The 27,432-nt window shown below is 44.4% G+C and overlaps 3 protein-coding genes across 3 annotated transcripts; all 3 read right to left on the bottom strand.

The window, feature by feature from the left end:
* Positions 1 to 967: 967 nt before the first annotated feature.
* LOC116982921 (leukotriene B4 receptor 1-like) lies at positions 968 to 1,972 on the bottom strand. The gene has a single exon (XM_033036477.1). The coding sequence runs from the start codon at positions 1,970 to 1,972 to the stop codon at positions 968 to 970; it is 1,005 nt and encodes a 334-aa protein (XP_032892368.1).
* Positions 1,973 to 13,215: 11,243 nt separating this feature from the next.
* LOC116982920 (leukotriene B4 receptor 1-like) lies at positions 13,216 to 14,220 on the bottom strand. The gene has a single exon (XM_033036476.1). The coding sequence runs from the start codon at positions 14,218 to 14,220 to the stop codon at positions 13,216 to 13,218; it is 1,005 nt and encodes a 334-aa protein (XP_032892367.1).
* An 11,299-nt stretch (positions 14,221 to 25,519) lies between these two features.
* Positions 25,520 to 26,524, bottom strand: LOC116982919 (leukotriene B4 receptor 1-like). The gene has a single exon (XM_033036475.1). The coding sequence runs from the start codon at positions 26,522 to 26,524 to the stop codon at positions 25,520 to 25,522; it is 1,005 nt and encodes a 334-aa protein (XP_032892366.1).
* Positions 26,525 to 27,432: the final 908 nt, after the last annotated feature.

Genomic DNA, 27,432 nt, shown 5'->3' with positions numbered 1-27,432 from the left:
TTGACTATTAGCACAAGAAAAATGCTATGAGAGGGCAAAGTCTGAGTTGATCAGCAGTGTACAAAGTTGTTGGATAGAGAGGATTCTGATGACTTGCAAAGGCTGCTGGGAGCACAACCAGCAATTAGGCACCATCTTGGTTCCTCATGTGTTGCCCTTTAAGTTGTTGTTCATAGTCTTGTGTGGCGGTGCAGGGAGGATGGGTTTTCAAATTTCAAAGATAGACACAAAATGCTGGAGTAACTCAGCGGGTCAGGCAGCATCTCTGGAGAAAAGGAATAGGTGACATTTAGTGCTCGGGACCTTGAACATGTATGCCATCAACAAGGACAGAAGGCAGAAGGGTGGCACGGCAGCGCAGCAGTAGAGTTGCTGCCTTCCAGCGCCAGAGACCCGGGTTCGATCCTGACTGTGGGTGCTGTCTGTGTGGAGTTTGTACATTCTCCATGTGACCGTGTGGGTTTTCCCCGGGTTCTGCCACATTCCAATGGCCTGCAGGTTTGCAGGTTAAGCTCGCCTCTGTAAAATTGTCCCTAGTGTGTAGGATAGAACTAGTGTACCGGTGATCATTGGTCGGGCCTGTTTCCACACTATCTTGAAAATAAACTAAAAAGGGGAAGAAAAGCTACAAGTGCTGTGGTGATAATAGAAAGGAAATAGGAAAAAATACATAAATGTTATTATTCGCTGGATTGAAATGCTTTATGATCTAATAAAATGTTAGTTAAATTCTGCGGCACTCAAAGATGTAAACTATTAGTACAAACTTTTCAATTAAAAATTTACCATGCAATCTTTGCTGCAACAGATGTATCATTTACTTCTGTGTAGAAACTGTGTCATCTCTAGGGTTCAGTGCAAGTCATCCAGTTATTTCTGCAGTAATTTACTCATGTCCTGCACAGTTTTAGCCATGGATATTCATTCAGGAGTGAATGCAACACATGATTAACAACACCAAATTGGTTTACAGATCTTGGGTACTTTCCACTTTTGTAGTATTAAAGCGCTCCATGGTGTATTCATCTTTTGTGGACTGAGCCATTTGCTCAAAGAATTGTACCATCACTGTAGACCGAAAGCCGTTCCGTAAACTCTTGGCAGCGAACGCATAGAGCAGAGGGTTAATGGCGCTGCTGAAGAAGGCTAATGTCCCAGTTATGTATGACCCGACATTGGAAATGTGCGCCAGTACGCTAAATGCATCCGAACCCGGGTCCACCATCAGGGAGGCAAATTCAATCACGTTGCACACGTGGTAAGGAAGCCAGCAGATCACAAATGCTATGACGATGCTGGCGATCAGCATCTCAGACCTGTTTTTACTCTTGAAGGTCATTTGGCTCACCCTTCTAGCGACGTGAGCGTAGCAGATAGCAATCACCGTGAGAGGAATCACAAACCCAATGAATGTCTCCATCGCAAGTGAAGTAATTCGCTGGGCATTCGAATCGGACTTGTGGGCTTTGCACGTGGGCTGGCCGTCTATGGTCTGCACCTTCATCACTAGAATAACAGGGACAGCAAAGAGAAAGGCCAGCGCCCAAACCACGGGCACTACCTTGCAGACAGACCTCTCCGTCCGCCAACGTTGGGAGGCGAATGGATAGATGACGGCCATGAAACGGTCCACGCTCATCAGCGTGATGAAGAACACGCTGCCGTACAGGTTGCAGTAGATCAGGTAGGTGACGACCTTGCACACAGTCTCGCCAAAGACCCAGCCGTTGTTGATGGTGTACATCCACAGGGGCAATGTGATCAGAACGATGAGATCTGCGATGGCCAGGTTGAGGATGAGCAGAATGGTGGACGGTCGCCTTTTCATCTTGGACAATAGCACCCAGATGACGATGGAATTTCCGGGAATCCCAATGAGACAGGTTGCTCCAAAGATGATGCTTGCTGCTACCCGAACTCCCCTGCCGAGAGAGAGATCAGCTTCTCCCGTGCTGTTTGACAGCTCCATCATTGTCTTTGTGAACCCGGCTCGTAAGCACAAGACTGTTTAGTGGGACCTCACGTCCTCAGTGAAACTTGCCAAAGAGGTTGGCAAATGGAAGATATTTCTGCTTTTAGGGGTGTGACTTGTTATTACAAAATTCAAACCAACCACATTTCTTACTGCTGGAGATAAGGATCGGACATGAGGAACATAGTTTATTCATTCTAAAAGCCCCACAACTTCTGTGAGTTTTCTATCGGTAACTATCAAACTGAGTTATTCTCACACATTGAAGTTCTTCATTCACTCTTCATTCTCTGTTTGTTAGTTATCATCATGTTGCTCTGAAAACCCGCTGAAATTGTCAATTTTTGCGCTGTAAATAATTATGGAAATCGGGATAAGCGTGAGAGACATTTAGCCTACTTCAGAATTCCAAAAGTGAGGAGAAATGACGGTAGATAGAAACGAGAGCTGAAGGGACAACAACAGCCAGAGTGCTTGGCGAACATTGGCCGTTTGCTCACTGCAATTCATCAAGTAAGGCATTATTTGTGGTTTTTCTTGATTCCTTTGGCATCTAAAAAGTTTCAGAAGTGATAAATCTGGCTGTAATTTTTTTTAACCGCCCATGGTTCTCGTGGGTTTTTACATACAAAATGAAAACGCATCTGAAGAAAAATTTACAGCCAGATTTATCACTTTTGAGAATTGTTAGATACCAAAGGAATCAAGAAAAAACATAAATAATGCCTTACTTGATGAAATGCAGTGAGCAAACGTGATAATTCCCAATATTTTCAATGTTTACCAAGCACTTTAGCTGCTGTAGTCCCTTCAGTTCTCGCTTCTCTATACCTTCATTTCGCTTCACGTTTGGAATTCTGAAGTTGGGTACATGTCTCTCACACTTACCCCGACTCCCACAATTTTTTTCAGCGCACAAATTCAACATTTTGGCGGTTTTTATCAGGTAGGAAAGTAGCATTAATAACATATACCAAAATTGACGGATGTCTTCCAGTTGGATTTAGCGGCTCCGTGCGTCGAGCCCTATGACCCAGTGACCTTCCGTGCAACCCCCCTATACAAGGAAGTCAGAGAGATGACACTCAGAAATCAGCTTTTCAAGAGTCAAGTCAAGAGAGTTTTATTGTCTTGTGTCCCAGATAGGATAATTAAATTCTTGCTCTGACAACGTTTTCTATAGTTTTTGGACAACAGATTTTTTTAGGTGTTGACTAACAGGCTGAGTAGCTGCAGCATCACAGTGTGTGACGACTGCAACATTATTATTTCCGCAACTTCAGCAGAAAAGGAGAGTCCTGAAAGCTGGGCGGCACGGTGGCACAGCGGTAGAGCTGCTGCCTCGCAGCACCAGGGTGCCGGGTTCGATCCTGACTACGGGTGCTGTCTGTGCGCAGTTTGTACATTCTCCCTGTGGGTTTTCTCCGGGTGCTCCAGTTGCCTCCCATGCTCCAAAGACATAGGTTAACTGTAGGTTAATTGGCTGCAGTATGTAGTGTGTAAGTAATGGATGAGAAAGTGGGATAACATAGAACAAGTGTGCGGGTGATCGATGGTCACAAAGGGACTGTTTCCGCGCTGTATCTCTAAACTAAACTAGACTAAGCTGAACTGTACAGATCTCGAATGTGTTCCCAACTCCTACACTTCACCAACAGTTGACAACGTAGCCCCTCACAGTCACATGCATAGACGTGTTGCAAACTAATTCGTTGAACGACTCTGCCATGGCCTGGTGAATGATGAGTTGGACTGGGTGCTGGACTGCACACAAAGCCCAGCCGGCGGGCCAGCTTAGGAGTTTTGGCCCGGGCCGCGCGACATCGCGCCCAAAGTCCGGTACCCCATCCAACTCATGAACCGATGATCGGCCTGAGAAGGAGGGGTGGTGGTGTCGGCAGTAAGCTGTCAGGGCTGCCGATCGCCGGGGCCACGGGCGAGGCGCTGCTGCTGCACTCCATGGGCTGCACTACGTCGGGACAAGTGAGGCGGGGCCTGACGCAGCGCTCCGACGTGACAGACCTCTCGACCCGAATAGTTGCAGTCAAGGGCAGTCCCGTATGGGACAAACCAATTTAGCCCAATATATGGGATGTCCCGGCTAATAAGGGACAGTTGGCAACCCTAGACGAGTGCCATTAACAATGCCTTATGCTTTATGATGCCCCACAGCCATCATTTCAGTCTGCAGTTTGCTGCTACCTTTTATATTTACCATTACGAGACTATTAGAACAATGTGGCAATAAATTCAACTCACGTTATTGTGGAAAATATTTATTTCATCCCGCACTTCCCCATTGACGTTTCAGGCTGGAACCCTTCTTCAGACTGATTCTAGGGATCTGAAGAATGATCCCGACCCAAAACGCCATCTATCCCTGTTCTCCAGAGATAGAGTCATATAGTGATACAGCGCGGAAACAGGCCCTTCGGCCCAACTTGCCCACACTGGCCAACATGTCCCAGCTACACTAGTCCCACCTGCCAGCATTTGGTCCATATCTCTCCAAAACTGTCCTATCCATGTACCTGTCTACATGCTGGTGCCTGACTCGCTGGGTTACTCCCGACATTGTGTCTTCCATAGGTTCAGTGTTTCGTAGCTCTCCCCTTCTGAAGTCAACATAGTAGTCTTAGTTTAATTGAGTATTTGAGGCAGTTATAAGACTCCTCGTCACGCTGGGTGAATTGAGGGGGAAATGATTGTGAAAGACTTGTGCGCGTGCAGGCGTGTGGGTGTATAACTGTCCACATGAAAGGCTGGTATTGTTAGTATTCTGCAACTCTCCCCTGACATATTTCATGGGGAAGTTCATGCAATTTCCTCAGTGTGTGCATCCTCAATTCTTCATTAGTCCGGGTGTCTGGGGTTATGGGAAGAAGGCAGGAGAATGGGGTTAAGAGTGAAAGATAGATCATTGAATGGGGGCAGAATGGACATGATGGGCAGAATGGCCTAATTCTGTTCCTATCACTTATAGACGTATGAATTTGTGAGCTCTCCTTGGCCAGCCATCTTTGTGTACAGGGAGCACCTCAGAATGGAAAACACTAGTCCTCAGTCATTTTTCAATCTTTTGAGATGATCGGCTTTGTGAGAAATGCAACAATGTTTCAGTGCAACACAAGAGGTGAAATACAATTTCCAAGCAGGAGAATTCCTCATTTCCCCTTGGCCCACTGAGATAGTGAAGTGTGAGAACAGACACATTGCGGATAGGTGGTTTTTATTCATATTTCACAATGGAAATAACACAAAAGCAGTACTGTAAGCGGTCAGAATATTTTGCAAGATGGGAAACGTGCAATTTCATAAAACTTGCTGCAAAATGTGATGTGTTTTCTGAGGTGAAATTGTGCTTTGTCAAGTCAAGAGTGTTTTATTGTCATATGTCCCAGATAGAACAATGAAATCCTTACTTGCTGCAGCACACAACAGAATATGTAATCATAATCAATAATATGATAAACAAGAGAGAAAAAAAGTGTATATATACACATACTCACATATGTTTATATATATATATACACACATGCACACATACTCAAAAATCAAACAGTGACAGTGCAATAATAATAATAATAATAATAATAATAATAATAATAATAATAATAATAATAATAATAATAATAGTCTTTTGTAGTTCAGACCTTATGACGTTGTAGTGTTTAATAGCCTGATGGCTGTAGGGAAGAAGCTGTTCCTGAACCTGGACGTTACAGTTCTCAGGCTCCTGTACCTTCTTCCCGATGGCTGTGGTGAGATGCATGTGTGGCCAGGATGGTGTGGGTCTCTGATGATGTTTGCTGCCTTTTAGACTCGATGTTGGCAGCGACTCCGATAAATCCCATCAATGGTGGGGAGGTCAGAGCCGGTGATGGACTGGGCAGTGTTCACAACGCTTTGCAGTCTTTTCCGTTCCTGAACGTTCAAGTTGCCGAACCAGGCCATGATGTAACCAGTCAGAATGCTCTCTACTGTACAGCTGTAGAAGTTCAAGAGAATCCTATTGAGAGCCAGGTTGTCGTGCTGGCACCATTTGGTCAGTGGTGTCGTCGGCGAACTTGATGATGGAGTTCGCACTATGTCTGGCTTCACTGTCATGAGTATAGAGTGAGTAGAGCAGGGGGCTGAGCACGCAGCCTTGAGGTGCTCCCGAACTGATTGTTACTGAGGATGAAGTGTTTCTGCAAGTTTGAACCGACTGTGGTCTGTGGATGAGGAAGTCGTGGATCCAATTGCAGAGGGATGCGCAGCGACCCAGTTCCGTGAGCTCGACCCAGTTCCGTGACCTGGATGTTTGAGCCTCGTTTAAAATATTTAGGGGGTGGATGTGTTTCAGTGCATCTTAAAATTTTCAAACCAACTTTTCAATTAGGCAAGGCAACTTTAATTAGGCACGGCAACTTTAATTAGGCACGGCAACTTTAATTAGGCAAGGCAACTTTAATTAGTCAACACAGCTTTAGCATTTCCAAACCATAGGCAACACAGCTTTAGCATTTCCAAACCATAGGCAACACAGCTTTAGCATTTCCAAACCAAAGGCAACACAGCTTTAGCATTTCCAAACCAAAGGCAACACAGCTTTAGCATTTCCAAACTATATTTTCAAACCACATTAAGGGCACTGACAGGTCAGTAAAACCACCCACAGTTTAGTAGACACGTGTTCAGTGTTATTCACAGCTCAGACTGAGAGATGTGACCCTATCCCTCCCCCATCTTGCAGAGACTGACTGAGGCACTCAACACTTCTGGGTTTTATAGTTCCTCCGGAAGGAGCGTGTCCTTCAGGAGAGAGAATCTCAACATTTTTTAAACACTAATAACTCTTTTATTTTTCATCGATGGGAAAAAATCCTCTTGTCCTGCACAGCGGAGGGGACTCTGAGTAAGATGGCCAAAAATCACAGATGTAAGTGGCTGCGATTTTTCTAAAATCAATATACAGAACAACAGGAAGTGGTCAAGATCAGACTTTTAGTAATATAAATTAAGGAAATGCAGATGCAGACGGTTTATACAAAAGATAGACACAAAGTGCTGGAGTACCTCAGCGGGTCAGGCATCATCTCTAGAGTAAATGGAAAGGTGATGTTTTGGGGTGTTTCAGACTTTTTTATATTTGTAGGAAGGAATTGCAGATGCTGGTTTAAATTAAAGATAGACACAAAATGCTGGAGTAACTCAACAGGCAGGCAGCATCTGTGGAGTGAAGAAATGGGTGACGTTTTGGGTGGAGCCCAGTCTGAAGAAGGGTCTCGGCCCAAAACATCACCCATTCCTTCTCTGCGGAGATGCTGCCTGTCCCGCCGAGTTACTCCAACATTTTGTGTCTATCTTGTTTTTTTATATTTGTTTTCCTCCATTTATGGCAAAAGATTCGAGATCTGAAACTTTCTTTGCTTCACCTTCCGCGGATGCTGCCTGATCTGCTGAGTTTTTCCAGCGTTTGCATCACAGTTTATGTTTGAGGTTGGACTGAGGAGGGAGGAGGGGTTAAGTTTAACTTTGGGTGATGTTGTGTAAGAGGAAGTTCCAGATCTGGAAACCACCGTTCACCTCACCCAGTTTTTATTGGTTTTACTGGAAACAAAATATCAAGGAGAGAGGGTGCAGAATAATTGGGTAGATTTATATTGTCCCGGGTTGTTACAATGACCCGTGTAGCCTTGGGTCTTGACATCAGAGCAGAGTGCTGGAAAAGGTGCACAATCAACCTGTAATCATCAGTAAGATTCGTAGAATAAGGGAAAGGTAGATCAGGCATGATTGAATATCGGAGTAGACTTGGCCTAATTCTGCTCCTATAACTAATGAACTTATACAGCACGGAAACAGGCCTTTCAGCCCACATTGTCCATGCCGACCAAGATGCCCGATCTAAGCTAGTCCCACCTGTCCGCATTTGCCCCATATCCCTCCAAACCTTTCCTGTCCATATGCCCGCCTGAAGAAGGGATTTGACCCAAAACGTCACCCATTCTTTCTCTCCAGAGATGCTGCCTGTCTCGCTGAGTTACTCCGGCATTTTGTGTCTACCCGTCCAAATGTGTAACAAGTGTTATTGTAGTATCTGCCTCAATTACCTCCCATGGCAGCTTGTTCCACACACCCACCACATTCTTCAATGTAATGTGGCTGGGGCATTAGTAAGGGAATAACCCTTTGCAGTACAAAAGCACTAGTCTCTCCAAAGTATCACACAAAAGGGCTTTTTCTTTCCTCTATACCCACAGCTCACTTGCTCCATCCCAAGAATGTATACACCCAGAGTGAACAATTAAATGGCAATAAAACAAACACAATACTTTCCGATGGGTGGAACAACAGAAACGCCGTTCCTTGCCTAAAGAAAAGGTGCAGCCTCATAAAAGGGGTGACAGATTTTTTTTTGAATGAGCCTCTCCCCTCTCCCCTCTCCCCTCTCCCCTCTCCCCTCTCCCCTCTCCCCTCTCCCCTCTCCCCTCTCCCCTCTCCCCTCTCCCCTCTCCCCTCTCCCCTCTCCCCTCTCCCCTCTCCCCTCTCCCCTCTCCCCTCTCCCCTCTCCTATCAAGCAAGAGGAACAGAAGTGTGAAAATGCACCTCCAGATTCAGGAATAGTTTCTTCCCAGCTGTTATTAGGCAATTGAACCACCCTGTCACCAATTTGAGTGTACTCTCTACTAATTGGGGATAGTGCTTGGGTACAGCAATACTTTACTGAGCTGTATGCAAAAAAAAAGAGAATTTCACTGTACGTCTGTATGTGTGGCAATAAAGAACGATTGAACCATTGAACCAATGAACCAAAGAAGAGAAGATGGAGGAATTAAGATCTATCTTTGCTGAGCACCGTGTCACACAAAGCATCTTGCCGGGCATAAGTCCACATGTTGATTGTGTCAAGTTTGAACAATTTATTCAAAGCAAAGGAATAAAACACCATTTCACTTCCTGTTACCAGCCCCCGCTTTGAATGAGCTCTGGCACAATTTGACTGGAGAAACAAGGATTGGAGATACATGGATTTCAGTGCCACATCTAACATTGCCGTTGTTCCTTCACTCACACCCTAAACAGACATAAAAGCTGTAGGAAGTCTGAAATCAGTTTCATCGTGTGCTATTCAAATGCTCCATTTTCTCTTTACTTTTGAGCGCTTTCCTTGGATTGGATCAGAAATCAGTCTGAAGAAGGGTTCCGATCCGAAAAACATCACCTATTCCTTTTTTTCTTCTCTCCAGAGATGCTGCCCAACCCGCTGAGCTACTCCAGTATTTTGAGCCTATCTTCGGCATAAACTGGCATCTGCAGTTCCTTCCTACATATACTCAGAAATATTACTGTCTCTTTCGTTTCTTCAGGGGAACAATCAATTTGACATGAATGACTCGCTTGGGTCTGTTACTGATTGCCTTTTATTTACTGATCACTTTAATGTTCCACTGTACTTGTTCTTCCATCTCCCACTGACTATAAACACTCCCCGTAGTCTGATCGTCCTGTTTCTCAATTCATCCCCATAGCCTCCTCTGTTGATCTTTCTCATGTGTTATCTCTCTTCACAATTCTCTCTTTATTGCTCTATTCATTCATTGCTTTAATTCATCTATTTCACCCATCTCCCACGCCACCTATCATCCGACCTGAAACCTCCATAACCACAAGTATTGACCCAGCCATCTTTAAGCAAATATATCAGAAATATGTATTGCATAAATGGTATAAAGCGTTGGTGAGACCGCATTTTAGAGTGTTGTGTTCACCATGTTATAGGAAAGATGTTGTCAAGCTGGAAAGGGTACTGAGAAGATTTACGACTGATGTTACCAGGACTAGAGGGTCTGAGCTATAGGGAGGGGTTGAGCAAGCTGGGACTCTATTCCCTGGAGTGCAGGAGGCTGAGGGGTGATCTTACCGAGGTGTATAAAAGCATGAGAGGAATAGATCGGGTAGATGCACAGTCTCTTGCCCAGAGTAGGTGAATTGAGGACCAGAGGACATAGGTTTAAGGTGAGGAGGAAAAGATTTAATAGGAATCTGAGGGATAACATGTTCACATAACGGTTGGTGGGTGAATGGAATGTGCTGCCACAGGAGGTAGTTGAGGCTGGGACTATCCCAACATTTAAGAAACAGTTAGACAGGTACATGAATAGGACCTTTTTGGAGGGATATGGGCCAAACGCAGGCAGGTGGGATTAGTGTAGCTGGGACATGATGGTCGGTGTAGGCAAGTTGGGCCAAAGGGCCTGTTTCTACACTGTAACACTCTATGACTTGTTGACGCCATGTCCCCACAAGCCCATTTCTTCCACCTATTTGACAGAGACCTTGCACTAAAAATGCATCATTATTGTCTTTAATCCCAACCTTTGATCCATTTACCTTGTACATCCAGTTTTACTTTTCTTCCATCTGATATATTGACTCTTTATGAGTCAATGTTATTCTGAAAGCTCTTCACTGGCTCGATTTATAGATATTGAGTGTTGCAGGTTCTTACCTTGCCGAAGATGTGATAAATTTTCGGATCACATTCTCCGGGCTCTGCGGCCTACCATCGATGGAGTTGGAAGCCTCCTTGGACTGTCGTGAACCTCACCGCGGGGTGTGGACTGAACATCGGAGCTGATTCCTTGCCTGGGATCGCTCCCACCGCGGACTTACCATCAAGGGCTCGCAGTCTCGGGTGAGCTCGTTGCGGAAGGTTCACCAGGGAGCTGACATCCCCCCGATACAGGAGCAGATTGCTTCGACGTGGAGGGCCCGAACGCCGCTGGCTACGGGAGTCAAGATCGTCCCGTCAACGGGAGCTCGAGGCCCACGACCGAAGAAGAACTAAGGGAAGAACTTGAACTTTATTTCGCCTTCCATCACAGTGAGGAATGTGTAGGAGTCACTGTGGTGGATGTTCATGTTAAAATGTGTTTTTGAGTGATCTGTTGCTTTTAATTGTATGACTGACCTGGCCAATGAAATTCCTCGTATGTTGCAAAACATACTTGGCCAATAAAGCGTGATTCTGATTCTAATCTGATTCTGATTCTGATTTCCTCTCACACCTAACCTTGGGAATAACATACAACATACAAGGTGCTGGAGTGGGGCAGACAGCATCTGTGGAGGAAAATGAGAGGCAACACTTCAGAAGGATCCCCAGCCCTAATGATGCCTGTCCATTCCTTCCACAGATGCTGCCTGGCCTGCTCTGTTACTCCGGCACTTTGTGTTTTACTCAAAACATCCCCCGTCCCCCGTCCCCCCCACCCCTCCCCCTTTCATTATTTGGTCGGTTTCAATGAGATCTCCCCTCATCCTTCTCGCAGCGAGGTACAGGCCCAGAGACAAGAAACTGTCCTCAGACGTTAACCCAATCATTCCTCGGTTAGCATGAACCTATCTCAGGGGTATAAGACCATTCAAGGCCAACAGATCAACATGAGCCAAATTATTTTAAAAGGCTTTTCAGACTAAGAAGGCTTACAAATGAAATGAAATAAGATGTTATCTAAAACTGAATTGAGTCTATCTTTACTGAGCACCATATCCTGCCAAGCATCTGATCAGGCATAAGCAAACACGTTGGATTTGAACAATTTATTAAAAGCAAAGGAATAAAACAACTGAAGATTAAACAATGTTATGACTTCAATACTGCATAATTTACACCCATTAACTTTGATTTCTGATCACATCGAACTTCGCCCCAATTCTGACACTGAATGCAACTTACTCCAGTCACCGCTGGAAGGAACCCTTCCCCATCAGTACAGTCGACCGCCTCTGTCTGGACTTCCCTTAAAGCTGCCCTTCAACTTGAAGTATCATTCACTATTTAACTCTGTGATATTGAGCATAACTTACTCCAGCACTCACTTGAAGGAATGACATTACGAATGTATACAGGAATCAGTCAAAGACAAATGGAAGTTGTTAAACTGTATCATCCATACAATAAATCATAGATTACATCCATGACAATTTGTTTGACAAAACCCTTTCCTGATTGCGTTCTGTCGTTCGATCAAAGTACGATATGGAACTGATCAATGTTTGACTATTAGCACAAGAAAAATGCTATGAGAGGGCAAAGTCTGAGTTGATCAGCAGTGTACAAAGTTGTTGGATAGAGAGGGTTCTGATGACTTGCAAAGGCTGCTGGGAGCACAAACAGCAATTAGGCACCATCTTGGTTCTTCATGTGTTGCCCTTTAAGTCGTTGTTGATAGTCTTGTGTGGCGGTGCAGGGAGGCTGGGTTTTCAAATTTCAAAGATAGACACAAAATGCTGGAGTAACTCAGCGGGTCAGGCAGCATCTCTGGAGAAAAGGAATAGGTGACATTTTGGGTCAGAACCCTTCCTCAGACTAGCTTTCAATTCCAACTGTGTCCTGTTTGTGTCTGTACGAACTACTTCACCAGAATTCCTTCTCTGCTCGCAACAAACTTGAAAAGTTCAGTACATGCAGTTTTAGTTCTTTGTGGATAGATAACGTTGTCATTTTTTAGACCATGTTGGTTTACTGCAAATTTAGAGAAGATTTGCTGAAGGTTGACTACATGTTTCTTTGTTAAATAGTGCTCGGGACCTTGAAGATGTATGCCATCAACAAGGACAGAAGGCAGAAGGGTGGCACGGCAGCGCAGCGGTAGAGTTGCTGCCTTCCAGCGCCAGAGACCCGGGTTCGATCCTGACTGTGGGTGCTGTCTGTATGGAGTTTGTACATTCTCCATGTGACCGTGTGGGTTTTCCCCGGGTTCTGCCACATTCCAATGGCCTGCAGGTTTGCAGGTTAAGCTCGCCTCTGTAAAATTGTCCCTAGTGTGTAGGATAGAACTAGTGTACCGGTGATCATTGGTCGGGCCTGTTTCCACACTATCTTGAAAATAAACTAAAAAGGGGAAGAAAAGCTACAAGTGCTGTGGTGATAATAGAAAGGAAATAGGAAAAAATACATAAATGTTATTATTCGCTGGATTGAAATGCTTTATGATCTAATAAAATGTTAGTTAAATTCTGCAGCACTCAAAGATGTAAACTATTAGTACAAACTTTTCAATTAAAAATTTACCATGCAATCTTTGCTGCAACAGATGTATCATTTACTTCTGTGTAGAAACTGTGTCATCTCTAGGGTTCAGTGCAAGTCATCCAGTTATTTCTGCAGTAATTTACTCATGTCCTGCACAGTTTTAGCCATGGATATTCATTCAGGAGTGAATGCAACACATGATTAACAACACCAAATTGGTTTACAGATCTTGGGTACTTTCCACTTTTGTAGTATTAAAGCGCTCCATGGTGTATTCATCTTTTGTGGACTGAGCCATTTGCTCAAAGAATTGTACCATCACTGTAGACCGAAAGCCGTTCCGTAAACTCTTGGCAGCGAACGCATAGAGCAGAGGGTTAATGGCGCTGCTGAAGAAGGCTAATGTCCCAGTTAAGTATGACCCGACATTGGAAATGTGCGCCAGTACGCTAAATGCATCCGAACCCGGGTCCACCATCAGGGAGGCAAATTCAATCACGTTGCACACGTGGTAAGGGAGCCAGCAGATCACAAATGCTATGACGATGCTGGCGATCAGCATCCCAGTCCTGTTTTTACTCTTGAAGGTCATTTGGCTCACCCTTCTAGCGACGTGAGCGTAGCAGATAGCAATCACCGTGAGAGGAATCACAAACCCAATGAATGTCTCCATCGCAAGTGAAGTAATTCGCTGGGCATTCGAATCGGACTTGTAGTCTTTGCACGTGGGCTGGCCGTCTATGGTCTGCACCTTCATCACTAGAATAACAGGGACAGCAAAGAGAAAGGCCAGCGCCCAAACCACGGGGACTACCTTGCAGACAGACCTCTCCGTCCGCCAACGTTGGGAGGCGAATGGATAGATGACGGCCATGAAACGGTCCACGCTCAACAGCGTGATGAAGAACACGCTGCCGTACAGGTTGCAGTAGATCAGGTAGGTGACGACCTTGCACGAAATCTCACCAAAGACCCAGCCGTTGTTGATGGTGTACATCCACAGGGGCAATGTGATCAGAACGACGAGATCTGCGATGGCCAGGTTGAGGATGAGCAGAATGGTGGACGGTCGCCTTTTCATCTTGGACAATAGCACCCAGATGACGATGGAATTTCCGGGAATCCCAATGAGACAAGTTGCTCCAAAGATGATGCTTGTTGCTACCCGAACTCCCCTGCCGAGAGAGAGATCAGCTTCTCCCGTGCTGTTTGACAGCTCCATCATTGTCTTTGTGAACCCGGCTCGTAAGCACAAGACTGTTTAGTAGGACCTCACGTCCTCAGTGAAACTTGCCAAAGAGGTTGGCAAATGGAAGATATTTCTGCTTTTAGGGGTGTGACTTGTTATTACAAAACTCAAACCAACCACATTTCTTACTGCTGGAGATAAGGATCGGACATGAGGAACATAGTTTATTCATTCTAAAAGCCCCACAACTTCTGTGAGTTTTCTATCGGTAACTATCAAACTGAGTTATTCTCACACATTGAAGTTCTTCATTCACTCTTCATTCTCTGTTTGTTAGTTATCATCATGTTGCTCTGAAAACCCGCTGAAATTGTCAATTTTTGCGCTGTAAATAATTATGGAAATCGGGATAAGCGTGAGAGACATTTAGCCTACTTCAGAATTCCAAAAGTGAGGAGAAATGACGGTAGATAGAAACGAGAGCTGAAGGGACAACAACAGCCAGAGTGCTTGGCGAACATTGGCCGTTTGCTCACTGCAATTCATCAAGTAAGGCATTATTTGTGGTTTTTCTTGATTCCTTTGGCATCTAAAAAGTTTCAGAAGTGATAAATCTGGCTGTAATTTTTTTAAATCGCCCATGGTTCTCGTGGGTTTTTACATACAAAATGAAAACGCATCTGAAGAAAAATTTACAGCCAGATTTATCACTTTTGAGAATTTTTAGATACCAAAGGAATCAAGAAAAAACATAAATAATGCCTTACTTGATGAAATGCAGTGAGCAAACGCGATAATTCCCAATATTTTCAATGTTTACCAAGCACTTTAGCTGCCGTATTCCCTTCAGTTCTCGCTTCTCTATACCTTCATTTCGCTTCACGTTTGGAATTCTGAAGTTGGGTACATGTCTCTCACACTTACCCCGACTCCCACAATTTTTTTCAGCGCAAAAACTCAACATTTTGGCGGTTTTTATCAGGTAGGAAAGTAGCATTAATAACATATACCGGAATTGACGGATGTCTTCCAGTTGGATTTAGCAGCTCCGTGCGTCGAGCCCTATGACCCAGTGACCTTCCGTGCAACCCCCCTATACAAGGAAGTCAGAGAGATGACACTCAGAAATCAGCTTTTCAAGAGTCAAGTCAAGAGAGTTTTATTGTCTTGTGTCCCAGATAGGACAATTAAATTCTTGCTCTGACAACGTTTTCTATAGTTTTTGGACAACAGATTTTTTTAGGTGTTGACTAACAGGCTGAGTAGCTGCAGCATCACAGTGTGTGACGACTGCAACATTATTATTTCCGCAACTTCAGCAGAAAAGGAGAGTCCTGAAAGCTGGGCGGCACGGTGGCACAGCGGTAGAGCTGCTAACTCGTAGCGCCAGGGTGCCGGGTTCGATCCTGACTACGGGTGCTGTCTGTGCGCAGTTTGTACATTCTCCCTGTGGGTTTTCTCCGGGTGCTCCAGTTGCTTCCCATGCTCCAAAGACATAGGTTAACTGTAGGTTAATTGGCTGCAGTATGTAGTGTGTAAGCAATGGATGAGAAAGTGGGATAACATAGAACAAGTGTACGGGTGGTCGATGGTCACAAAGGGACTGTTTCCGCGCTGTATCTCTAAACTAAACTAGACTAAGCTGAACTGAACAGATCTTGAATGTGTTCCCAACTCCTACACTTCACCAACAGTTGACAACGTAGCCCCTCACAGTCACATGCATGGACATTTGTAGGGTCGCCAACTTTCTCACTCCCAAATAAGGTCAAAATACGGGACAAATTCCCAACGGCAATTCGTTGACCGACTCTGCCATGGCCGGGTGAATGATGAGTTGGACTGGGTGCTGGACTGCACACAAAGCCCAGCCGGCGGGCCAGCTTAGGAGTTTTGGCCCGGGCCGCGCGACATCGCGCCCAAAGTCTGGTACCCCATCCAACTCATGAACCGATGATCGGCCTGAGAAGGAGGGGTAGTGGTGTCGGCAGTAAGCTGTCAGGGCTGCCGATCGCCGGGGCCACGGGCGAGGCGCTGCTGCTGCACTCCATGGGCTGCACTACGTCGGGACAAGTGAGGCGGGGCCTGACGCAGCACTCCGACGTGACAGACCTCTCGACCCGAATAGTTGCAGTCAAGGGCAGTCCCGTATGGGACAAACCAATTTAGCCCAATATATGGGATGTCCCGGCTAATAAGGGACAGTTGGCAACCCTAGACGAGTGCCATTAACAATGCCTTATGCTTTATGATGCCCCACAGCCATCATTTCAGTCTGCAGTTTGCTGCTACCTTTTATATTTACCATTACGAGACTATTAGAACAATGTGGCAATAAATTCAACTCACGTTATTGTGGAAAATATTTATTTCATCCCGCACTTCCCCATTGACGTTTCAGGCTGGAACCCTTCTTCAGACTGATTCTAGGGATCTGAAGAATGATCCCGACCCAAAACGCCATCTATCCCTGTTCTCCAGAGATAGAGTCATATAGTGATACAGCGCGGAAACAGGCCCTTCGGCCCAACTTGCCCACACTGGCCAACATGTCCCAGCTACACTAGTCCCACCTGCCAGCATTTGGTCCATATCTCTCCAAAACTGTCCTATCCATGTACCTGTCTACATGCTGGTGCCTGACTCGCTGGGTTACTCCCGACATTGTGTCTTCCATAGGTTCAGTGTTTCGTAGCTCTCCCCTTCTGAAGTCAACATAGTAGTCTTAGTTTAATTGAGTATTTGAGGCAGTTATAAGACTCCTCGTCACGCTGGGTGAATTGAGGGGGAAATGATTGTGAAAGACTTGTGCGCGTGCAGGCGTGTGGGTGTATAACTGTCCACATGAAAGGCTGGTATTGTTAGTATTCTGCAACTCTCCCCTGACATATTTCATGGGGAAGTTCATGCAATTTCCTCAGTGTGTGCATCCTCAATTCTTCATTAGTCCGGGTGTCTGGGGTTATGGGAAGAAGGCAGGAGAATGGGGTTAAGAGTGAAAGATAGATCATTGAATGGGGGCAGAATGGACATGATGGGCAGAATGGCCTAATTCTGTTCCTATCACTTATAGACGTATGAATTTGTGAGCTCTCCTTGGCCAGCCATCTTTGTGTACAGGGAGCACCTCAGAATGGAAAACACTAGTCCTCAGTCATTTTTCAATCTTTTGAGATGATCGGCTTTGTGAGAAATGCAACAATGTTTCAGTGCAACACAAGAGGTGAAATACAATTTCCAAGCAGGAGAATTCCTCATTTCCCCTTGGCCCACTGAGATATTGAAGTGTGAGAACAGACACATTGCGGATAGGTGGTTTTTATTCATATTTCACAATGGAAATAACACAAAAGCAGTACTGTAAGCGGTCAGAATATTTTGCAAGATGGGAAACGTGCAATTTCATAAAACTTGCTGCAAAATGTGATGTGTTTTCTGAGGTGAAATTGTGCTTTGTCAAGTCAAGAGTGTTTTATTGTCATATGTCCCAGATAGAACAATGAAATCCTTACTTGCTGCAGCACACAACAGAATATGTAATCATAATCAATATGATAAACAAGAGAGAAAAAAAGTGTATATATACACATACTCACATATGTTTATATATATATATACACATGCACACATACTCAAAAATCAAACAGTGACAGTGCAATAATAATAATAATAATAATAATAATAATAATAATAATAATAATAATAATAATAGTCTTTTGTAGTTCAGACCTTATGACGTTGTAGTGTTTAATAGCCTGATGGCTGTAGGGAAGAAGCTGTTCCTGAACCTGGACGTTACAGTTCTCAGGCTCCTGTACCTTCTTCCCGATGGCTGTGGTGAGATGCATGTGTGGCCAGGATGGTGTGGGTCTCTGATGATGTTTGCTGCCTTTTAGACTCGATGTTGGCAGCGACTCCGATAAATCCCATCAATGGTGGGGAGGTCAGAGCCGGTGATGGACTGGGCAGTGTTCACAACGCTTTGCAGTCTTTTCCGTTCCTGAACGTTCAAGTTGCCGAACCAGGCCATGATGTAACCAGTCAGAATGCTCTCTACTGTACAGCTGTAGAAGTTCAAGAGAATCCTATTGAGAGCCAGGTTGTCGTGCTGGCACCATTTGGTCAGTGGTGTCGTCGGCGAACTTGATGATGGAGTTCGCACTATGTCTGGCTTCACTGTCATGAGTATAGAGTGAGTAGAGCAGGGGGCTGAGCACGCAGCCTTGAGGTGCTCCCGAACTGATTGTTACTGAGGATGAAGTGTTTCTGCAAGTTTGAACCGACTGTGGTCTGTGGATGAGGAAGTCGTGGATCCAATTGCAGAGGGATGCGCAGCGACCCAGTTCCGTGAGCTCGACCCAGTTCCGTGACCTGGATGTTTGAGCCTCGTTTAAAATATTTAGGGGGTGGATGTGTTTCAGTGCATCTTAAAATTTTCAAACCAACTTTTCAATTAGGCAAGGCAACTTTAATTAGGCACGGCAACTTTAATTAGGCACGGCAACTTTAATTAGGCAAGGCAACTTTAATTAGTCAACACAGCTTTAGCATTTCCAAACCATAGGCAACACAGCTTTAGCATTTCCAAACCATAGGCAACACAGCTTTAGCATTTCCAAACCAAAGGCAACACAGCTTTAGCATTTCCAAACCAAAGGCAACACAGCTTTAGCATTTCCAAACTATATTTTCAAACCACATTAAGGGCACTGACAGGTCAGTAAAACCACCCACAGTTTAGTAGACACGTGTTCAGTGTTATTCACAGCTCAGACTGAGAGATGTGACCCTATCCCTCCCCCATCTTGCAGAGACTGACTGAGGCACTCAACACTTCTGGGTTTTATAGTTCCTCCAGAAGGAGCGTGTCCTTCAGGAGAGAGAATCTCAACATTTTTTAAACACTAATAACTCTTTTATTTTTCATCGATGGGAAAAAATCCTCTTGTCCTGCACAGCGGAGGGGACTCTGAGTAAGATGGCCAAAAATCACAGATGTAAGTGGCTGCGTTTTTTCTAAAATCAATATACAGAACAACAGGAAGTGGTCAAGATCAGACTTTTAGTAATATAAATTAAGGAAATGCAGATGCAGACGGTTTATACAAAAGATAGACACAAAGTGCTGGAGTACCTCAGCGGGTCAGGCATCATCTCTAGAGTAAATGGAAAGGTGATGTTTTGGGGTGTTTCAGACTTTTTTATATTTGTAGGAAGGAATTGCAGATGCTGGTTTAAATTAAAGATAGACACAAAATGCTGGAGTAACTCAACAGGCAGGCAGCATCTGTGGAGTGAAGAAATGGGTGACGTTTTGGGTGGAGCCCAGTCTGAAGAAGGGTCTCGGCCCAAAACATCACCCATTCCTTCTCTGCGGAGATGCTGCCTGTCCCGCCGAGTTACTCCAACATTTTGTGTCTATCTTGTTTTTTTATATTTGTTTTCCTCCATTTATGGCAAAAGATTCGAGATCTGAAACTTTCTTTGCTTCACCTTCCGCGGATGCTGCCTGATCTGCTGAGTTTTTCCAGCGTTTGCATCACAGTTTATGTTTGAGGTTGGACTGAGGAGGGAGGAGGGGTTAAGTTTAACTTTGGGTGATGTTGTGTAAGAGGAAGTTCCAGATCTGGAAACCACCGTTCACCTCACCCAGTTTTTATTGGTTTTACTGGAAACAAAATATCAAGGAGAGAGGGTGCAGAATAATTGGGTAGATTTATATTGTCCCGGGTTGTTACAATGACCCGTGTAGCCTTGGGTCTTGACATCAGAGCAGAGTGCTGGAAAAGGTGCACAATCAACCTGTAATCATCAGTAAGATTCGTAGAATAAGGGAAAGGTAGATCAGGCATGATTGAATATCGGAGTAGACTTGGCCTAATTCTGCTCCTATAACTAATGAACTTATACAGCACGGAAACAGGCCTTTCAGCCCACATTGTCCATGCCGACCAAGATGCCCGATCTAAGCTAGTCCCACCTGTCCGCATTTGCCCCATATCCCTCCAAACCTTTCCTGTCCATATGCCCGCCTGAAGAAGGGATTTGACCCAAAACGTCACCCATTCTTTCTCTCCAGAGATGCTGCCTGTCTCGCTGAGTTACTCCGGCATTTTGTGTCTACCCATCCAAATGTGTAACAAGTGTTATTGTAGTATCTGCCTCAATTACCTCCCATGGCAGCTTGTTCCACACACCCACCACATTCTTCAATGTAATGTGGCTGGGGCATTAGTAAGGGAATAACCCTTTGCAGTACAAAAGCACTAGTCTCTCCAAAGTATCACACAAAAGGGCTTTTTCTTTCCTCTATACCCACAGCTCACTTGCTCCATCCCAAGAATGTATACACCCAGAGTGAACAATTAAATGGCAATAAAACAAACACAATACTTTCCGATGGGTGGAACAACAGAAACGTCGTTCCTTGCCTAAAGAAAAGGTGCAGCTTCATAAAAGGGGTGACAGATTTTTTTTTGAATGAGCCTCTCCCCTCTCCCCTCTCCCCTCTCCCCTCTCCCCTCTCCCCTCTCCCCTCTCCCCTCTCCCCTCTCCCCTCTCTCCTCTCTCCTATCAAGCAAGAGGAACAGAAGTGTGAAAATGCACACCTCCAGATTCAGGAATAGTTTCTTCCCAGCTGTTATAAGGCAATTGAACCACCCTCTCACCAATTTGAGTGTACTCTCTACTAATTGGGGATAGTGCTTGGGTACAGCAATACTTTACTGAGCTGTATGCAAAAAAAAAGAGAATTTCACTGTACGTCTGTATGTGTGGCAATAAAGAACGATTGAACCATTGAACCAAAGAAGAGAAGATGGAGGAATTAAGATCTATCTTTGCTGAGCACCGTGTCACACAAAGCATCTTACCGGGCATGAGTCCAAATGTTGATTGTGTCAAGTTTGAACAATTTATTCAAAGCAAAGGAATAAAACACCATTTCACTTCCTGTTACCAGCCCCCGCTTTGAATGAGCTCTGGCACAATTTGACTGGAGAAACAAGGATTGGAGATACATGGATTTCAGTGCCACATCTAACATTGCCGTTGTTCCTTCACTCACACCCTAAACAGACATAAAAGCTGTAGGAAGTCTGAAACCAGTTTCATCGTGTGCTATTGAAATGCTCCATTTTCTCTTTACTTTTGAGCGCTTTCCTTGGATTGGATCAGAAATCAGTCTGAAGAAGGGTTCCGATCCGAAAAACATCACCTATTCCTTTTTTTCTTCTCTCCAGAGATGCTGCCCAACCCGCTGAGCTACTCCAGTATTTTGAGCCTATCTTCGGCATAAACTGGCATCTGCAGTTCCTTCCTACATATACTCAGAAATATTACTGTCTCTTTCGTTTCTTCAGGTGAATAATCAATTTGACATGAATGACTCGCTTGGGTCTGTTACTGATTGCCTTTTATTTACTGATCACTTTAATGTTCCACTGTACTTGTTCTTCCATCTCCCACTGACTATAAACACTCCCCGTAGTCTGATCGTCCTGTTTCTCAATTCATCCCCATAGCCTCCTCTGTTGATCTTTCTCATGTGTTATCTCTCTTCACAATTCTCTCTTTATTGCTCTATTCATTCATTGCTTTAAGTCATCTATTTCACCCATCTCCCACCCCACCTATCTTCCGACCTGAAACCTCCATAACCACAAGTATTGACCCAGCCATCTTTAAGCAAATAAATCAGAAATATGTATTGCATAAATGGTATAAAGCGTTGGTGAGACCGCATTTTAGAGTGTTGTGTTCACCATGTTATAGGAAAGATGTTGTCAAGCTGGAAAGGGTACTGAGAAGATTTATGACTGATGTTACCAGGACTAGAGGGTCTGAGCTATAGGGAGGGGTTGAGCAAGCTGGGACTCTATTCCCTGGAGTGCAGGAGGCTGATGGGTGATCTTACCGAGGTGTTTAAAAGCATGAGAGGAATAGATCGGGTAGATGCACAGTCTCTTGCCCAGAGTAGGTGAATTGAGGACCAGAGGACATAGGTTTAAGGTGAGGAGGAAAAGATTTAATAGGAATCTGAGGGATAACATGTTCACATAACGGTTGGTGGGTGAATGGAATGTGCTGCCACAGGAGGTAGTTGAGGCTGGGACTATCCCAACATTTAAGAAACAGTTAGACAGGTACATGAATAGGACCTTTTTAGAGGGATATGGACCAAACGCAGGCAGTTGGGATTAGTGTAGCTGGGACATGATGGTCGGTGTAGGCAAGTTGGGCCAAAGGGCCTGTTTCTACACTGTAACACTCTATGACTTGTTGACTCCATGTCCCCACAAGCCCATTTCTTCCATCTATTTGACAGAGACCTTGCACTAAAAATGCATCATTATTGTCTTTAATCCCAACCTTTGATCCATTTACCTTGTACATCCAGTTTTGCTTTTCTTCCATCTGATATATTGACTCTTTATTAGTCAATGTTATTCTGAAAGCTCTTCACTGGCTCGATTTATAGATATTGAGTGTTGCAGGTTCTTACCTTGCCGGAGATGTGATAAATTTTCGGATCACATTCTCCGGGATCTGCGGCCTACCATCGATGGAGTTGGAAGCCTCCTCGGACTGTCGTGAACCTCACCGCAGGGTGTGGACTGAACATCAGAGCTGATGGGGAATGTGTAGGAGTCACTGTGGTGGATGTTCATGTTAAAATGTGTTTTTGAGTGATCTGTTGCTTTTAATTGTATGACTGACCTGGCCAATGAAATTCCTCGTATGTTGCAAAACATACTTGGCCAATAAAGTGTGATTCTGATTCTGATTCTAATTCTGATTCTCATTTCCTCTCACACCTAACCTTGGGAATAACATACAACATACAAAGTGCTGGAGTGGGGCAGACAACATATGTGGAGGAAAATGAGAGGCAACACTTCAGAAGGATCCCCACCCCTAATGATGCCTGTCCATTCCTTCCACAGATGCTGCCTGGCCTGCTCCGTTACTCCAGCACTTTGTGTTTTACTCAAAACATCCCCCCCCCCCCCCCCCTAAACCATAAGACATAGGAGGGGAATTAACCCATTCAGACCATCAAGTTTACTCCATCATTCAATCATGGCTGATCTATGTTTCCCTCTCAACCCCGTCCCCCTGCCTTTTCGCATAACCTTTGACAACCTTACTAATCAAGAACTGATCATTCTCTGTTTAAAAATACCCAATGACTTGGCCTCCACAGCCGTCTGAGGCAATGAATTCCACAGATTCACCACCGACTAAAGAAATTCCTCCTCATCTCTAAAGGCACTTCCTTTTATTCTAAGGCTGTGTCCTCTGGCCCTGGACTCTCCCACTCATAGAAACATCCTCTCCACATCCACTCTATCTCAGCCTTTCATTATTTGGTCGGTTTCAATGAGATCTCCCCTCATCCTTCTCGCAGCGAGGTACAGGCCCAGAGACAAGAAACTGTCCTCAGACGTTAACCCAATCATTCCTCGGTTAGCATGAACCTATCTCAGGGGTATAAGACCATTCAAGGCCAACAGATCAACATGAGCCAAATTATTTTAAAAGGCTTTTTAGACTAAGAAGGCTTACAAATGAAATGAAATAAGATGTTATCTAAAACTGAATTGAGTCTATCTTTACTGAGCACCATATCCTGCCAAGCATCTGATCAGGAATAAGCATACACGTTGGATTTGAACAATTTATTAAAAGCAAAGGAATAAAACAACTGAAGATTAAACAATGTTATGACTTCAATACTGCATAATTTACACCCATTAACTTTGATTTCTGATCACATCGAACTTCTCTCCAATTCTAACACTGAATGCAACTTACTCCAGTCATCACTGGAAGGAACCCTTCCCCATCAGTACAGTCGACCGCCTCTGTCTGGACTTCCCTTAAAGCTGCCCTTCAACTTGAAGTATCATTCACTATTTAACTCTGTGATATTGAGCATAACTTACTCCAGCACTCACTTGAAGGAATGACATTACGAATGTATACAGGAATCAGTCAAAGACAAATGAAAGTTGTTAAACTGTACCATCCATACAATAAATCATAGATTACATCCATGACAATTTGTTTGACAAAACCCTTTCCTGATTGCGTTCTGTAGTTCGATCAAAGTACGATATGGAAGTGATCAATGTTTGACTATTAGCACAAGAAAAATGCTTTGAGAGGGCAAAGTCTGAGTTGATCAGCAGTGTACAAAGTTGTTGGATAGAGAGGGTTCTGATGACTTGCAAAGGCTGCTGGGAGCACAACCAGCAATTAGGCACCATCTTGGTTCCTCATGTGTTGCCCTTTAAGTTGTTGTTGATAGTCTTGTGCGGCGGTTCAGGGAGGATGGGTTTTCAAATTTGAAAGATAGACACAAAATGCTGGAGTAACTCAGCGGGTCAGGCAGCATCTCTGGAGAAAAGGAATAGGTGACATTTTGGGTCAGAACCCTTCCTCAGACTGGCTTTCAATTCCAACTGTGTCCTGTTTGTGTCTGTACGAACTACTTCACCAGAACTCCTTCTCTGCTCGCAACAAACTTGAAAAGTTCAGTACATGCAGTTTTAGTTCTTTGTGGATAGATAACGTTGTCATTTTTTAGACCATGTTGGTTTACTGCAAATTTAGAGAAGATTTGCTGAAGGTTGACTACATGTTTCTTTGTTAAATAGTGCTCGGGACCTTGAAGATGTATGCCATCAACAAGGACAGAAGGCAGAAGGGTGGCACGGCAGCGCAGCAGTAGAGTTGCTGCCTTCCAGTGCCAGAGACCCGGGTTCGATCCTGACTGAGGGTGCTGTCTGTATGGAGTTTGTACATTCTCCATGTGACCGTGTGGGTTTTCCCCGGGTTCTGCCACATTCCAATGGCCTGCAGGTTTGCAGGTTAAGCTCGCCTCTGTAAAATTGTCCCTAGTGTGTAGGATAGAACTAGTGTACCGGTGATCATTGGTCGGGCCTGTTTCCACACTATCTTGAAAATAAACTAAAAAGGGGAAGAAAAGCTACAAGTTCTGTGGTGATAATAGAAAGGAAATAGGAAAAAATACATAAATGTTATTATTCGCTGGATTGAAATGCTTTATGATCTAATAAAATGTTAGTTAAATTCTGCGGCACTCAAAGATGTAAACTATTAGTACAAACTTTTCAATTAAAAATTTACCATGCAATCTTTGCTGCAACAGATGTATCATTTACTTCTGTGTAGAAACTGTGTCATCTCTAGAGTTCAGTGCAAGTCATCCAGTTATTTCTGCAGCAATTTACTCATGTCCTGCACAGTTTTAGCCATGGATATTCATTCAGGAGTGAATGCAACACATAATTAACAACACCAAATTGGTTTACAGATCTTGGATACTTCCCATTTTTGTAGTTTTAAAGCGCTCCATGGCGTATTCATCTTTTGTGGACTGAGCCATTTGCTCAAAGATTTTTACCATCACCGGAGACCGAAAGCCGTTCCGGAAACTCTTGGCAGCGAACGCATAGAGCAGAGGGTTAATGGCGCTGCTGAAGAAGGCTAATGCCCCAGTTATGTACGATCCGACCTCGGAAACGTTCTCCAGTACTCTAAATGCACCCGAATCCGAGTTCACCATCAGGGAGGCAAATTTAAACACGTTGAACACGTGGTAAGGGAGCCAGCAGATCACAAATGCTATGACGATGCTGGCGATCAGCATCTCAGTCCTGTTTTTACTCTTGTAGGTCATTTGACTCACCCTTCTAATGACGTGGGCGTAACAGACAGCAAGCACCGTGAGAGGAATCACAAACCCAATGAATGTCTCCATCGCAAGGGAAGTAATTTGCTGGGCTTTCAAATCGGACTTGTCGTCTTTGCACGTGGGCTTGCCATCTATAGTCTGAACCTTCACCAATAGAATAACAGGGACAGCAAAGAGAAAGGCCAGTGCCCAAACCACGGGGAGTACCTTGCAGACAGACCTCTCCGTCCGCCAGCGTTGGGAGGCGAATGGATAGATGACGGCCATGAAGCGGTCCACGCTCATCAGCGTGATGAAGAACACACTGCCGTACAGGTTGCAGTAGATCAGGTAGGCGACGACCTTGCACGAAGGCTCGCCAAAGGTCCAGCCATTGTTGATGGAGTAAATCCACGGGGGCAACGTGAGCAGAACGACGAGATCTGCGATGGCCAGGTTGAGGATGAGCAAAACGGTGGACGGCCGCCTTTTCATCTTGGACAATATCACCCAGATGACGATGGAATTGCCGGGGATCCCAATGAGACAGGTTGCTCCAAGGATGATGCTTGCTGCTACCCGAACTCCCATGCCGAGAGAGAGATCAGCTTCTCCCGTGCTTTTTGACAGCTCCATCATTGTCTTTGTGAACCCGGCTCGTAAGCACAAGACTGTTTAGTAAGACCTCACGTCCTCAGTGAAACTTGCCAAAGAGGTTGGCAAATGGAAGATATTTCTGCTTTTAGGGGTGTGACTTGTTATTACAAAACTCAAACCAACCACATTTCTTACTGCTGGAGATAAGGATCGGACATGAGGAACATAGTTTATTCATTCTAAAAGCCCCACAACTTCTGTGAGTTTTCTATCGGTAACTATCAAACTGAGTTATTCTCACACATTGAAGTTCTTCATTCACTCTTCATTCTCTGTTTGTTAGTTATCATCATGTTGCTCTGAAAACCCGCTGAAATTGTCAATTTTTGCACTGTAAATAATTATGGAAATCGGGATAAGCGTGAGAGACATTTAGCCTACTTCAGAATTCCAAAAGTGAGGAGAAATGACGGTAGATAGAAACGAGAGCTGAAGGGACAACAACAGCCAGAGTGCTTGGCGAACATTGGCCGTTTGCTCACTGCAATTCATCAAGTAAGGCATTATTTGTGGTTTTTCTTGATTACTTTGGCATCTAAAAAGTTTCAGAAGTGATAAATCTGGCTGTAATTTTTTTTAACCGCCCATGGTTCTCGTGGGTTTTTACATACAAAATGAAAACGCATCTGAAGAAAAATTTACAGCCAGATTTATCACTTTTGAGAATTTTTAGATACCAAAGGAATCAAGAAAAAACATAAATAATGCCTTACTTGATGAAATGCAGTGAGCAAACGCGATAATTCCCAATATTTTCAATGTTTACCAAGCACTTTAGCTGCTGTAGTCCCTTCAGTTCTCGCTTCTCTATACCTTCATTTCGCTTCACGTTTGGAATTCTGAAGTTGGGTACATGTCTCTCACACTTACCCCGACTGGCACAATTTTTT

This window comes from Amblyraja radiata, chromosome 17, assembly GCF_010909765.2.
Source record: "Amblyraja radiata isolate CabotCenter1 chromosome 17, sAmbRad1.1.pri, whole genome shotgun sequence".
Taxonomy (NCBI): domain Eukaryota; kingdom Metazoa; phylum Chordata; class Chondrichthyes; order Rajiformes; family Rajidae; genus Amblyraja; species Amblyraja radiata.
Note: the sequence above shows the minus strand (reverse complement) of the source record. Positions and strands in the feature narration are given on the sequence as shown.

Coding starts and splice junctions, on each gene's coding strand:
- LOC116982921 (XM_033036477.1), bottom strand. CDS start 1,972: ATGATGGAGCTGTCAAACAGCACGGGAGAAGCTGATCTCTCTCTCGGC.
- LOC116982920 (XM_033036476.1), bottom strand. CDS start 14,220: ATGATGGAGCTGTCAAACAGCACGGGAGAAGCTGATCTCTCTCTCGGC.
- LOC116982919 (XM_033036475.1), bottom strand. CDS start 26,524: ATGATGGAGCTGTCAAAAAGCACGGGAGAAGCTGATCTCTCTCTCGGC.